The sequence below is a fragment of the Phoca vitulina genome, unplaced genomic scaffold (assembly GCF_004348235.1).
Source record: "Phoca vitulina isolate PV1807 unplaced genomic scaffold, GSC_HSeal_1.0 scaffold32, whole genome shotgun sequence".
NCBI lineage: Eukaryota > Metazoa > Chordata > Mammalia > Carnivora > Phocidae > Phoca > Phoca vitulina.
This window is the reverse complement of record NW_022589735.1, coordinates 4,906,395-4,921,837: the sequence shown is the minus strand read 5'-3', so window position 1 is coordinate 4,921,837 and position 15,443 is coordinate 4,906,395. Positions and strand designations below refer to the sequence as shown.

General features: G+C 52.7%; 1 protein-coding gene across 6 annotated transcripts in view; it reads right to left on the bottom strand.

Moving 5' to 3' along the window:
• Positions 1-15,443, bottom strand: part of LOC116645119 (core histone macro-H2A.1) — an 82,227-nt gene that overhangs the window by 43,974 nt on the left and 22,810 nt on the right. For all 6 annotated transcript variants that reach the window (XM_032425092.1, XM_032425090.1, XM_032425095.1 and 3 more), the window contains exons 3-4: positions 5,777-5,883; positions 5,160-5,357 (exon numbers count right to left, since the gene is read on the bottom strand). In XM_032425092.1, coding sequence (XP_032280983.1) covers positions 5,160-5,357; positions 5,777-5,883 — 305 coding nt within the window. The remainder of the gene's footprint in view (positions 1-5,159; positions 5,358-5,776; positions 5,884-15,443) is intronic.

Genomic DNA, 15,443 nt, shown 5'->3' with positions numbered 1-15,443 from the left:
TGACGGTAGCTGGTAGATTTTTTTCAGATCCTGGCAGGAGGGGAAAAATCTAGCAAGCGATACTCTTTGTCCATCTCCAAAATGATTGACTTTGGGGAATTTAATACTGTTCTACAAATCCAAAAGCTCCCATGTATCGTACCTGCACCCAGCTTCTATTCAGTCAGAGTCAGAGGGAGACTAGTTAAGAACAGGCAGGGCTGAGTGTCCAAAAAGCCTTATGTGAAATCATCAACCCACGATGACCTATGTCCAGTCTCTTTCACCCAGATGTCGGACCTGCTAGGAAGCTCAATAAAAGGCCAGCAAGATTTTGCAAGGATGGCAGCTTCTCACGAGAACCAATGTCTTTCTCTGGCATCCCTTACCCAAACATTCATCACTCAATTTTCAGTTTAAATATTTCTCTCTCAAAAAAGAAACAGGTACTCTACCAAATTCATCATGGGCTTCCTGCCAGGCAGTAGGAAGCAAGCATATCTTCAGGCTTCAGGGGGTGATTTCCACATGGGGGTGGAGTTCAGTTGGAGGGTTATGTGGGTTTATGTTTGAAAAGTCCTGGGTGAGACGGAATCACTATATTGTACACCTAAGACTAACAGAACGCTGTATGTTAACTAACTGGAATTAAAATGAAAAAACAAATCAGAAAAATCCTAGGTGAGAGAATTTTTTAATCCAGATTTTTGGCAAAAACGGTCTTCTTGGAGATCCCCCTAAAGATTATTCTATGGCTCTCAGTAAATATTCTGACAAGGGGTCTTAATCTGGATGATTTAAGCATAAATGGCTTCCTTCAAATCTTCAGTATTTTATGCATTTGAAAAGCTAATCTTAAGAAGGGTTCCAAGACTTCTCCAACTGCCAGAGGTGTGCGAGTTATAGAAACGTCGGGAACCTCACATCCAAGTCCTCTCGGGTTCTCTCTGGGAGGGGACAGGCAGGCTGGTTGGTCCTCTGTCAGGAGCGCTTTCCCACCAGTCACTTGAATGCCCGACACCTTACTCTCGAAGGCCTCTCTTCCAGTGTCACCTTACCAGAAAAGCCTCACCCGACCGCCTCTGTAAAGTAAGGCTAATTCTTAATCTCAGGAAACAAACTGAGGGTTGCTGGAGTGGGGGGTGGGGTGGGAGGGACGGGGTGACTGGGTGATGGACACTGGGGAGGGTATGTGTTCTGGTAAGCGCTGTGAATTGTGCAAGACTGTTGAATCTCAGATCTGTACCTCTGAAACAAATAATGCAATATATGTTAAGAAAGAAAAAAAGAAGAAGAAGAATGTAGCAGGAGGGGAAGAATGAAGGGGGGGAAATCGGAGGGGGAGAAGAACCATGAGAGACGATGGACTCTGAAAAACAAACGGAGGGTTCTAGAGGGGAGGGGGGTGGGAGGATGGGTTAGCCTGGTGATGGGTATTGAGGAGGGCACGTTCTGCATGGAGCACTGGGTGTTATGCACAAACAATGAATCATGGAACACTATATCTAAAACTAATGATGTAATGTATGGGGATTAACATAACAATAAAAAAATTAAAAAAAATAAAAAATAAAAAAAAAAAGTAAGGCTGCCTCCGGCATCCCTGCTGTGTTGTCACGGCACCTGCTTCCCCCACACCCCTTCTGTAATGACTCTGCCCCCTCACTAGCCCAAAGCTCAGCGAGCACCCACGGAGGGCAAGGGCCTGCCTTCACTGCCGTACCCTCACTAGCAAGAGGAATGAGGAGCACATGCAGATGCGATGGCTACTGACTGAATGCAGGCATCTTCTTTCAACAGCTTTGGTGTTAACTGTTAAAAGGAGGCGGCAGAGTTTGAAATTTCTGAACGGGATAAGATGCTCTGTACGTGAGCAACAGCTCTCAGAAATCTGTCTGCCACAGCAAGCTGCCTTTGGGGACTTTGTCCTACAGATCCATGAGCACGGACACCCACATACAGTTAGGGTCCCTGTGGCACCGTTGGTCGGAATGCTCAGAACAACCGCAAGTTCATTCGCAGAGAACCGGTTAAAACGGTTTTGAATACTCTCTAGGGCACCAGAACCACCCCACGGAATTCTCAAGAGCCAGCTCTATGCTGAGAGGGGCAGAACAAGGGAGTCAGAACAGCAGTGAAGGCGTGTGCCAGGCACTGTCGTAAGGACTCGAGCGCATTCTCTCCTAAGCCTCGCAAGCACCCCGTGTTCCGTCTCCATTTCACAGATGAGGAGACTGAGCTACCAGAGAAATTAAGTCACTTGCTAAGGTCACGGGGCCAGGAAATGGCAGAATTAGATCACAAAGCCAAGTGAGCTGGTACCCTTCACCACTGTGCCACGCTGCCAAAACAGTGGGTAGCATCTTTTATATGTGTTTATATCTAAAGGCAGGGATGACGAGGAGGGCTTTACGGATCTCTATGCTTTTCCACGCATAGACTTTCTGCAAGGTGCATAGACATTCATTACAGAGACTGCTCTGGGGAGGCAGGGGGTGCTGTGCTGAGAATTCTTACAGCATCCTCTTTTGTACCATCCCCACTCTTACACACATTACTGAGGCACGAACACGGTGCAAAGATTCAGTCACTGAAATGTGAGCCTGGAATGGACCCCATCATTTTATGGGAGGGGGTAAACTGAGGCACAGACTTGCCTGAGGCCACCCAAGTAGGCAGGAGGAGCCCCAAGGCACCATCAGGGCCCCGGACTCCCAGCCCCAATGGGTTCTGCTGCCTCCTCTCTCTGGTTCCACGATAGCTGACTCAGCTGTCACAACTGGAGACTTTCAAAACCTCCCAATTACATCGAATTGGGGGAAAAATTATGATTTGGAATTCAAGTGTTGACACTTGAAAAATACCAACTCCCTTTTACTCCAAGTGCTTTAGCATGTTAGTAAGGCTTTCTCCTCATGTCTCTGGAAAGGTTATTTTCAGAACATTCCACTTAAACCTGGAGATGCAGGTTCTCTGCTGTTTCTGGGAGCTGACACCACAATTTACATTAAACAAATGTTTTGAAAATTAGCTGTTCACGGTTCCAATTTCAGCTTCCCCCAGGGTTTAATGTTAGCCAAATACTGGTACAGTAAGCAGACAATGTGTTTTATTGTGTGGAAGAAAAACAGACCACCATAACAGACTTCCTGCTTTTGTAATCAAGGGGAAAGCTGAGTGTTTGAGTCATTATTGGCATATGGTTATTAGAAACAGTGAGTTCCAAATATAGCTACTAGAGCTACACACACACACACACACACACACACACCCACACACATCCTTCATTTCCAGTCCAAAAAGAAAGAAACAGCATTCCTAGTGTTTGATAAAGTGGGAAGGCCAAAAAGCCGTCAGACAATTACTACTAGGGTAAGATCAGGGGTGACAGGAGCAGGGTTCAGCCCAGGGTTGCCCGAGGCACACAGAGGGGCTGCTCCAATGTCAATAAGCAGCGGATCTGCATGAACAAGGGCCACGCTCGGGCCACAGCTGGAGGAACACTAAGCCAAGCACGAAGGGCCCTGCTCTGTGGGCAGCCAGCTTCCTGGGGCCCGTGATCCAGAGATGATGGACCTGGCATCTTCATCTTCTCTTTTAACATTTAGAAAGGCTTGCACAGGCACTTTCTCCCTGCCTTCCCTGTTGTCCTGCTCCTCCCCGCAAATGTAAATGTTGAAAGGAGAGAGAGAAACAGTTCAATCTGCTAATTTTATACTTGGCAGGAACGAGTAAGGGAGCATTCTGCGATATCCCCACCTGGCCGTGAGCCTCCCCCTAGGACTTGTGAGCTAGGTGGGGTGTAAGTAGCTGGAAGGAACTTCCAGGACACTCTTCAGTTACAGGGTTCTCTCTCAGAGAGCTGGGAGTGATTCTCAGCTAGGGGGTTGGGGCAGGGCAGTGGCCTGTGGGCAAGACGATTTCAGATTTTGTTGTATTCAGGGAAGCAATTGTTCACACCCAGCAGTGTGTACAAAAACTACAGCTTCTTCCACCTCAACTACCAAAGGCCAGCCAACAGTGTAGATAGGAAGTTGGGGGGCCGGAGGCCTGCTTATGGACTGACTCCGGGAGGGGGGACATGCTGGAGGGTGGACAGGAGTCGGGTGCAAGGGCAGTGCTCCTGCAGCCTGGCCTGGCAAGGTGTCCTCAACTGGGCAAAGGCTTTGGGTTCTGGTGGGAAGAATGTGCTGACACTGCATCTGACCCACAAGGCATCTCTAAGGAGCTACTTCTGAGGGTCTCACAAAATAGGCAGGTCACCTTCTGCCAGAGGTAATTTCCACCTAGTCTGGCTGGAGACCAGAAGGATCACACCTAAGGGGGTGCCCCAGGGCAGGGGGGAGCAGGACAGCTTAAGATTCCATTTTGTTAATGAGGAGCTCTCACTGCCCGGTCCCTGGCTGCTTGGCCCTGGAGGCTGTGACAAGAGCTCAGAGGCTGGGTCCAGTGAGGCAGGAACACAGAACACCTGTTCCAGTTGCTCTGGGGCCTCCCACCAATGCTCAGACAAGGGAGCGCAACCACCCGCAGGCCCAGACCTCCTGAGGATCGGGGCTGGGGATTAGCCGGCCTGCCCCACCCACGAAGACATTAGGTCACATTACTAAGAGCGATTCACTTGCCACAAAAAGATTGGCACCTGGGACCTTATCTCAGTCCAACCTGGGTCTGGCAGGAGCATCTGCATAATTCCTGTTTTCTTCCTTAACAAGGCAACCATTCTGAAGAGCTAACTGCCTGAACCATCCTTCCTCAAAGATGCTCAGAGAAGGACATGCAGGCATGGCAACATAGTGAGAGTTCTGAGAGCGTCGGGGGCAAGTAGGCAGCCAGCGCCCTCAGGTAGGACTCGATGGCAGCCGCCCCAGCACAGGAAAGCTCCTGCACCACCCAGGTCCCTCCCCAGAGGTGTGAGCCTCTGCCTGACAGGCCAGGAATGGGGTCCTTCCAGCCTAGGGCTATCTGCCCCAGCCTCCTCCCCACATTCCCCTTGCCTGCAGGAATCCAGTTTTTCGCTCAGATTCTGGCCACTGGAGCTGGGCTAGCCTCTCTGCAAGCAGCTCCCACACGTTCCTCCTTAGTCCTTGGATAAGCCCTCAGCAGGAGGGAGCCATTCATGACCTCACCGGCCTGCACCTGCCCTGCCCCAACCCACATACCCCTGCCCAATCACGTACCTTGGATTTCCGGGCCCCTTTCTTGCCTCCTGCTTTCTTAGACACGGGCTTCTTCTGGGATGGAGACTTGGCCTTTTTGGCTGGGGGTGGCGTGATGATGGCTTCCAACTTCCCTTTGGATCCTCGTTTCTTTGCTAGCAACTCCGGGTGGATGTTTGGTAACACTCCCCCACTGGCTATGGTGACTCCTTTTAGCAGCTTGCAGGAAAATCAAGGTAGCAGATGGTTAGCCTATCTACCCTGTCTCTGACCTTCAAGAAGTCTGCCCTGCCCATTCACATTCTTGCTTTGCTTGGTCGAGCTCCTTCCTCCACGGCATCTCCAAGGATGCTGACAGGACTCAGGCTCAGTATACAGGGAGCAGGTTCTTAGAGTCCCTCACTCCAGTGAAACTTCACTCTTTCCTCCAGGGAGGGCCAAATACCTTGTTTCATTCCCTCCTGTCCCCAAATAAAGCCTTGAGGAAAAACTGGCATGGGGGTCAGAGAAGCTGCTAATAATCCAAAACGCAGTGCATACCTCTGACAGCCAGCCAAATGCCAACCCCCCTGTGTCTCTTGGGCAGCAGGACTGCCCGCCCAAGCGTCTGGCAGGGGAGGGAGAAGAGTGCCCCATACCTGATTCAGCTCCTCGTCGTTGGCCACAGCCAGCAGGATGTGCCGGGGCGTGACCCGTCCCTTCTTGTTGTCTCTTGCTGCATTGCCCGCCAGTTCCAGAATCTCAGCTGTGGGGAGCAGAGTGGGAGAGCATCTGGTCAGGTGAGAGCGTCAGAGGATCTCAGGCATCCTCCCGGGCCCCACATTCACGGCCCTGGGCACGGGCAGCAGCCTCAGGAAGCAGCTACCCCGAGGCATGAAGCTGCAGGTGCTCTGCCCCGCCACACTTTGAGCTGAGTCGCACAGGTGTTGAATGGGACCAGGAGGCCCCTCCGCTCCATCCCCTTTGTTTTGGAGATGAAAACACGGAGGTCCCCCAGTAAGAAGTGGTGGAGCGCACACGTGACCCTGTTTCCCACAACGGGCTGCCTGCGGTCAGTCCTCCACACGCCACCAGGACCAACCCTGCGGAGCCAGCAGTGTGGCCCCGACAGTGAGCCGTGCATCCTGAGCAGCGGGTCATGCCTGCGTTTCTGGGACCGCAGGGGCTTGGCCAATCTCTGTTGACAAAAGCAACAACGAACACCTAGACATTCAGACTCAAAACTAAAAGCCTATGACGGGATTCCACCAAGTCAACATCCTAAAACATAAAGAGAAAGAGGTAGGATGCAGTAGAACAGGCTGAAGAGGCCTAACAACCAAACACAACATATCAAACCTATCAATGCTTGACGGGATACTGATTACAAAAAAAAAAAAAAAGCGAGCTATAAAAGTCATTCTGGACAAAACTGAGATCTGAACATAGACTGGCTATTAGATACTAAAGGATTATTAATTTTCTTGGGTGTGACCATAATGTCACTACTCTGTAGAGAACCCTGTTTACAGGAGATACATGCCTAAATACTAGGCCGTGGAGGATCTTGACATCTGCAATTTACTCTCAAATAATTGCAACAAACTCCACAGAGTAAAGCCAATGCGGTGATATGTTAAGTGCTATTAAATCGAGGGGTGCGATGTGAGTGTCCCTCATTCAGCATTCTGTATGCTTGACACTGTAGAACTTTCTAAGATTTTATGTGAGAGAGAGAGCACACACAAGCAGGGGAGGGGCAGAGGGAGAAGGAGAAGCAGACTCCCTGCTGAGCAGGGAGCCTGATGCAGGACTCGAACCCAGGACCCTGGGATCATGACCTGAGCCGAAGGCAGACGCTTAACCAACAGAGCCACCCAGGTGCCCCAACACTGTAAAACATTTTAAAAACTAGAACCATGAGAGACTATGGACTCTGAGAAACAAACTGAGGGTTTTGGGGGGGGGTTGTTTAGCCCAGTGATGGGTATTAAGGAGGGCACGTACTGCATGGAGCACTGGGTGTTATACGCAAACAATGGATCGTGGAACACTACATCAAAAACTAATGATGTAATGTATGATAACATAACATAATAAAATTAAAAAAAAAAAAAAACTAGACAGCTAGGAGCCCAGGCCCTAGTTGGTGCTCGGGTTCATTTGCCCGGCCTTCAGGGCAGGCCCTCACGGGACAGGACAACAGCTCTTCCACAGCACCAAAGATGGGCCGAAATAGCAAGTGCCCTTTGGCAAGAGAGTTTTTCCTCCTCCGCAGCATAGTTCTCTTGGGAAATGTCGACATCAACCTTTCCTCATTTTTCTTAACCCAGATTGTCCTAGAATGTATCTTACACTCCCCTCCCCGCGTCTGCAATTCTGCCCGTGCCACCGCCCCGCCTAGGACCACTCCCCTGGGGGCGGGCTCAGGCCTGACCTCCTCCTGGTACTGAAGAATTCCTGGTATTCCGGGTTATGTTGTCAGTACTAAAGATCTCCAGCAAAGTCAGAACTCAGAATCATTATAAAGTAGGGAACAGATCCCGTATTTAAAGCTGACAGGATTGCACGATACACATGAAGGAGCGCTAGCGGCTGGATCCGATGCAGTAACGACGGCGTAGAGCGCTGTAAAACTGCTTGGCTCCTCACGCAAACCCTCCCAGTGGCAGTGGTGGGAAACCAGTCACACCTGGCACAGGTGTCCACTAGGAACCCCAGGCAGGAACTCGGTGACTCAGTAAATCACGTCACTGATGATACACCGCCCCCGGAGGCACCACGAGGCCCGTGCCTACGTGGCGCTCCCAGGCCAGAGTCCCTCACCTTGTTTCCCATTTGAGAATCACTAGAGGGAGGCCCTGTGAGGACAGGACGAGAACCAGTACATTTCCCACCCTTAACCGTTAATCTCAACAGGACTGTTCCCCCTGCAGCCCGAGTGCAGACGGAGGGGGGAGATGGCCCACCTGCCGGTTCCACTGAAGCCTCCCTGTAAGTGACGGTGGCAGTGTGCTCCAATGTCCAGCGGAGACGGACCTGTCTCGGCCAAGCAGGAGAGGGTGCCTGGGATATGCCCAAGTGACCCTGAGCACCAGGTGCCATGATGCAGAAATGGGCCCCGCCTGGGCTTTCTCCTCCCGCACTCCCGGAGGATGCACCACACCTGCAACACCGTGGTCCTGCCCCTGGCTGGGGAGGGAGCCACGGGAGCCTCACCTGATGCGAGCACAGCCTCGAGGGGTAAAGGCAGAGAAGGGAGCTAGCCAGAGCAGTTCTGGGGGGGCCCAAGTGGCCAGGGAGGAGCAGCTGGTACCACAGAGTTGTAGCCACCTGCCATTCCTCCTGGCCTCCACTATCCCCTCACCTCCTCACCATCCCCTGCCTTCTGGGGCCACAGGGAAACACGGGCCAAACAGTATCAGCAGAGCCTGAATGTCCAGGAGTCTGGTGGATTGCCACCTTTTCCCAGTAACGCGCTAAGAATGCTCTACCTGGCCTTCATTAGACAGAGACCCACAAGGGTGCCCTAAGCCCACCCCTCTGGCACGCTCATGTGAGATTATGGCTTCTCAGGCAAGTGGACATGGCTTGTTTCCTCTTCCTGCCCGGAGTGGTAGTGAAAGGCTCTCTCCCAGAGAAGGTACATGGCCACTGTGGGGAGAGGCTGTGGTCTTATTTTAGGCACTGCTCCTTTAACTTGTTCTGTGCGCAGGTGAGCATAGTGATGGACGCAAAGACCCGGGGGGAGGGGAGGGTTCGCCACAACTCAGTGGCCTTGGGCCGCTCATTTGGGTGGGACACAGACGGCATGTGACACAAGGATATAAAGCACAGGAGTGACCTGTGATAGCACCCATGGCTCAGAAATCTGGAGATCAATTCTCCAACAATCCCCTCACTTCCCCGACCACCTGCCCAGCCCCCAGGCTCTTCCTCTGTGGCTGAAACCTCAACGGCCAGAGTTTCTCCACTTGGGAACTCTCAAGGAGTGTGCTCACCTACTGCTAACTGGGCCTGGATCCATCTGGGAGTGACCCTGAGGGGTCGGTGTGTCAGGTGGGATGAGGAGCGTTGCAGCTCCTCGGAAAGAGCTGGGCGGGGGTCTCATTCCTCTGCCTTCTTCACCGAGGAGCAGGAAAATCCACGACTCCTCTCTTGCTGCAAACCCCAGCTCGCCTTCCATCTGCACATGCCCAGAGGACCGGCCCTCCCGCCCTCTACGCCCTCTACCGCCCAAGGGTGGGCCCTCAGCTCCGCCTGGGGGGCGGAGGGGGTGTCAGTGGGGCTAACAAAGAGGGGCACAGACCCACACTGCAGCGAGTTGAGCAAGAGCCTGATCTTCTGTTTACTCCTGCGTGCTTTCCAGAGGGTAGTTACCATAGCAACTCCTTTGTCCAGGGACACATGCGGGACAGAGCACCTCGGAGGCGCACCTTTTACGAGAAGCACGTTCCACGCCCGGCCGTCCGGGACACATCTGGTGGCAGGGAGCTGGGGCGCTAGAAGCAGCCCAGAAAGATGGAGGCTGCATCTGACAGTGAACAAAGGCAGGAACCCAGAGCACGAGTTCAGCCCTCGCCAAGTCTTCATGAGTGCCCACCCTCTCGTCCTCAGGCCCGTTTTGGCATCAGCCATCACAAGGGGCTTTCCTGGCCGGGAGAGGGCTGCCTGCTGCCGGGGGAGAGGGGAGGTGGGCGACACCAGCTGCTTGGCAGGACGGAACAGTTCCCCTCGGCTCTGCACGGGGAAAGGGTGCTGGCTGTGAGGAACGGGGGCAGGGCACAGCCCCCCCCCCCCAAGGAATTTCCTCGTTCACTTCCCTTCCTAGTAACTGATCCTCACCTCTGAGAATGACAGCGGGGTCATGGAAGCCCCAGGCTCAGGGCTGTACACGGTTCCTGCCACCGCCCCGCCCCACACACCCGGTGGGAAGGGCCCACAGGGCCACAAGCAAGGGGGCAGCCCCCTGGGGAAGCCAGAGCCAGCTTTAGCTCTGCCTCCACTTGCATAGAACCCATGCCTTCCTGCAAGGGAGGGCTTCCTACACCTGATTCATCTTGAATTTTGGAAGGTTTTATGCATCTCTTAACACCAGCCTGGATTAAGGGAAAAGGATTCTGGGAAAGAGAATCGGGAAAGCACCACATCTACAGACGCAAGTCCTTTTCACGGTTCCCAGAGCTCAGTGCTTGGTTGGATCCTCCCTTGGAGGGAGCTTTCAGGAGCCACAGCCCTAGGGGCTACAACCAAAACAAATGGAATCTGCAAGAAACCACAGGAGGAAACTGGGCAAGAGCAGTTAGGAAGAGAAGAAACAGACCCCTCACCAGGTTCTCCACCGGCTCAAGCCAAGTCTTCCTGGCCAGCGACAGGAATAGTTTTGTTACCAATGCCCAGCAGTGGATAGGTTTGGGGCCCAGAGCACCTGGGGTCAGCTCTGGACTGTAAGTGTGGGAAGGTTCCCAATGATAAACGTTGCACGGGGACAATCTGAATGATGAGCAACACCGGCCAGCTTATGAGCTATTTCTTTTGTTTTAAGATCTTTTTTAAGATCTAATTTGCAAAACACCCAAATGTCTCTGGTTCCCACTCCTGGCCAGGGCCGGTCCGGCAAGTAGTGAGCCACTGGATGCATTATCTGTAGTGACCGGGGCCAGCGAGGCGACCTTATTCTCTCCTCCGAGCAGCAAGCACTACCGAGACCCCCTGGGCCCACCATCCCCAGCCCCACGGAGCAGGATGGCTTGAAGGCCGCCTGACAAAATTCCCACAGCCGTGAATAATGGCATTATTTGGAAGCCTTTTCAGCTACAGACCAGCTGTCTGAAAGTGAATACCTTTGACAGGTCTCCTTTCCAAGTTCACCCAGAGACCAGAGGCTTAGAGTCTCCCTCCCCCCAACCCCAAACATCTTGAACTGAACCGTATCTGTTGTATGGAAGCATTCCGTCTATCTTCCTTGAGGGAGATGAAGTCATGGCTTACAGAATTAGACGCCTAACAGCTAACAGGTGACGTGCGGAGGCTGCGCCAGGCTCGAAACACAAACCTTGCAAAGGCACGAGTCGGGGGGCTTCTCTGGAGCTGTTTGAAGCATCTCGGCTAACAAAAGAAAGATTGAAAATAACAACCAGAAATCAAAGGAAAGCAAATGTTCACGTAATCCCAAGGAGAAAACAGATACTTGCTACAAAGCCAACAACGTGACGAGCAAACTGTTTATTGTATTTCTTTCAATGCATCGGGCTTCCATCAGCAGTTCACGGAGTTCAGAACTGTTTTACACCGTTCTGGAAAGCCTTAACCCAATCAACCCCAATCGGAGAGTGACTGCTCAGAGTTTCCTGCATCCTAACTGTGCCGCACTTTCCTCCAGTTCCCCCGGGGGGCCCAGAATCCACTGGCCCACATCTCACCTTTTCAGGAGATGAGCAGCAGAGTCTGAAACCTGCCGAAGTGTCAACCCGAGGCTCCGGGGCCTCACTCATGGGCCACAGCAGAGCTCTCCAGTCGGCCTGTCCTGGGCCTCAGAGGAACCAGGGATTCCAAAGAGAATCAGAAGGTAGCATTTGTGTGTGTGTGTGTGTGTGTGTGTGTGTGCAGGATACAAGGTATTTTGTAACAATAAGCCATTCTGTTGCTTTTCTGCAGATGTTCCGAGTCTGACACACACTTGTCCCTTGCTGTTAAGCCCACGTCACAGATCCCTAAGAACCCATGAGCATCTGGTCCAGTCTCCCACCTTCCCCACGTCTCGCAGTAAGACAGAAACGCGGCTTAATTTGGGAGTTTCTAAAGTAGGCTGTTTGTCTGATTTCAAAGTAAAAAGGAAGTAATTCTGCATTATACACATTAACAAAAAAGAGGATTCTTGACCAACACTACGTTCCTCTTACCCACCAACCCAGCCCAGGGCGCGAGTCCCTTCCCCTTCTGCAAAGCCTTCCCGTGTCTTCCCCTGAGTCTCCAGCGCTTCTACATCAGCTTACCTCCTCGGTCTGTCTTCAGTTGGGGGTTGGGGGGGCAGCCACCAAGGGCGCCGTGGCAGAGCCGGGGTCTGCTGTCAGACAGCCCGGGCGTGAATCCCAGCCTGCACTTCGCTGTAGACGTGCCAATACACACCTGAGGCGTGCTTTCCCTTTCTATGGAAGGGGGAGGATCATGAGTTTGCAAGTTACATGCTTACCACGGTTGGTAGGTGTCTGCTACTGTTTCGGAGGCTACAGCCACACACTTCATCTCTTACAAAGTACAGCAGGCTCGATTTCTAGGGGAAGAAAACTATCTTTTCCTCCGGTTCCTCTATCAAAATAATGGGCTGGCTAAGTGGATAGACGCTCTCACGTGTGTGAGAGCCAGGGGGCGGAGAAAAGCAGTACAGAAAACCTGGTGTTTCCTCCCCGACAGTTTACTCTTTGCTGTTACACTTAACAGTTTACATATGTTTGAAAAATGCACTTGAACCCGATTAACCTTGGGGCTGCCAGACTTACCTTGATAGAATGCAGCACCCGGGGCGGCCCCACAGGCGGTCTCTGCCTCGGGATGGGGTCTGGGGCTTTTGTCTGACCCCCACAGGGCGTGTGCCAGGGCAGGGGCAGAACTGAAGCCAGCTGCTGAGCCAGCGCGAGCCAAGGCCCAGGAAGGAAGGGGGAAGGACGCCGTGCCTGGGGCAGGCCCAGAGAAACCTGCTCTCACCCAGGGCCTGGCTGACAGCTGAGCAGGGCCCTCTGCCCTGCCACGCACTCCCTTTCGAGGACTGAGTTAATTCACAAGGAAATGGATAATATGTGTGTTTGTTTGGATATGGAAAATCACAGCCATTTGCTCTTAATTCATCGCGGGAAGGGATGAACATTCAGAGAGGTCTGCTGAAATGAAATGATTTGAAGAGTGTAATGTAAAGAGGAAACTCATTTAAAGAGCCCTGACACGGTGTCATTTCCCAGATGGACTTTTAAAGAGGAAAACAAGGAGGAAGGTGCATATGGCGGGCGGCTCTGTGTCCTGGGGCAGAGGCGACGCCCGTCCTCCACACTCACGTGAGATGGGGCGCCCTGGGGCCTCCTCTGAGTGGAATCGGGGACTCCATCAGAGGGAGACACTTTACCCTCTTTGGTGCTGTTTACCTTGTGTACAATTTAGCTTTTCAAAATGTAAGAAATGAAAACGCAGTGTAAATGAGAAGAGGCAACTATGGTATACGCCCTCATCTTCGAGACCCCGTATCACCCTCCTGCCCTGACATCTGTCCCCACCTGCCTAATCCTGCTTCTCACAAGAGTTCTGAGCATGTGGACTTTTTAGGTTCTTTCCTGACTGTTTTTAGAGCAGTAGGAGTGTGCCATAGCAGAGGAGACTCTGGCCCTGTGTGCTCAAATGGATTCCCAAGGCTGAGGGCCACGAGTCGGATGCAAGCTGTGTCACCCAGGATTCTACCCCCTTTCCTAGGCGGGGGGGGGGGGGGGGGGGAGATGAAGGGACATCGGGCAAAAGCTCCTGACCCTCCAGTCCACCCTCAGTGCCACTGAGCCATAAAATCTCCTCATGGCGGACAGGGCACTACCCTCCCCCCTCCAAGGACTCTGTGGCCCCTCTTTCCCCCAGAACCTCCCTTGTCCTGCTGCTGATAGCCAGCACCCCCGACACTGACCAGACTGCCCTTCTCTCTAGCCCAGCACATGTCACGCCAACGGCCACCAGCCCTCTTGTGCTCAAACCCATCTCCTTCCTGTCAGTGACTCCTTGTCCCTCCAGGCCCATCCCTGCAGGACCCCTGTCCCCTCTGCCCAGGCCAGACCCCAAGACCGTCTCCAGCCCTTGCACATCACCTGCAACTGCTCAGGGCCTGCCCCTCTCAGGAGGCTTTGCCTCCTCGGCCAAGCTGGGCTCCACTGAGGACCCGAGCCAGCCTTCCAGGACTGGGCACGTACCATCCTCCTGCAATGTCCACTGGAGACACAGGAGATGCAAAGTGGACCTAGGATCCCTGAGCACCGCCCCCACCCTCCAGCTCTCCTGGTAACTGCTAAGGTCTGCGCTCCTGAGGAGAGCCTGCAGGGGGCGCTCTTCTCAAGATGGGTTACTATGCCAGTGGCCTTGCAGAGGTTACTTAGACTCCAAGCCCCAGTTTCCTTCTGGGGCTTAAAATAGGCAGTTTGAGGATTCCATGAGTTACCAAATGTAAAGCACATAGTAAGTGCTCACTAATAAGGCAGATGTTTCATTACTTATACCGGTCTGCCTCTGCCTAGTACTCAAAGGACTGGCCCCCATGCCCCCAAAACTTACATAACCAGAGGCCACAATCTCCACCTGGAATAGGGACCGCCTGGGGTGGAGGTGGAAGGGCAGGGAAACCGATGCTGCTCAAGGTAAATGTCCTCATTTTCTGATGCTGACTTTCAGCAGTCAATCCCCAGATTTACAGAAGCAGCACATAAATGTTTACCAAAGACTACCTCAGTTACCAATTACCACAAGGAGCATCCATCAGGATAGCCATGGCAAGGGAAGCCTGCGATTAGCCTTTTCCAGAGGCCCTGGATTCCCACACAGTTCCCACCATCCTGCAGACAAGGCATGTAAGCTCTGGCAGAACAAGAGCCTCCTTATAATGTGGACGACATTTCTAAATGTCTTCTGTAAAGGCCACTCTACACACGTTTCCCTGTGTACACGGGAATGACAGCCATCCCGCCGGAGGACCCGTCAGCATCGGGCGCCACCACAGGCCTCTGAAGTACCAGGTAGCACATGCCCCTTGGCCACCAGACGGAAGGCACTTGCCTAAAAAGGAAGGTGGGATGTGAAGTGAAGGAGGAAAGACATCAAGGAAGGGGAGGTGGGAGCCAGGGTCAGAGCCGCAGGCGGGCTGAGCAGCCTGGCAAGTCCAAGGCGAGGCCGTGTTATCTTCTCGGCAACCAGCACGGGAGGGGGCGGTGGGGAGAGACGGGGAGATGGGGGGAGGCTGACTGTGGCTAATACCCTTTGGGTCTGACTTCTTGCTATGACATATTTATAGCTCTGAGGTGTGGCTTTTTGCTTTCACCATGTTTTATTCTGGGTTGACTAGACACAGATGCCTTCAGGCAGGCAAAGAAAGCAAGAGGACTAGAAATATGTTTTATTAGTTGATATCTTTGTTAAAATATCAGCAAGAGAGAAGATATTTGTAGAATTCTCATCTATTCCTTCTCCTCTCAGTAGGTAAGTAGTTCTTTAAAACCATTCTTGCTGGTCATCCACAGACCGACCCTGGGGCACAGCTCACACCCCTCCTGGGATGCTGCGATTTAAACCAGGTGGGCAGCTCCTGGC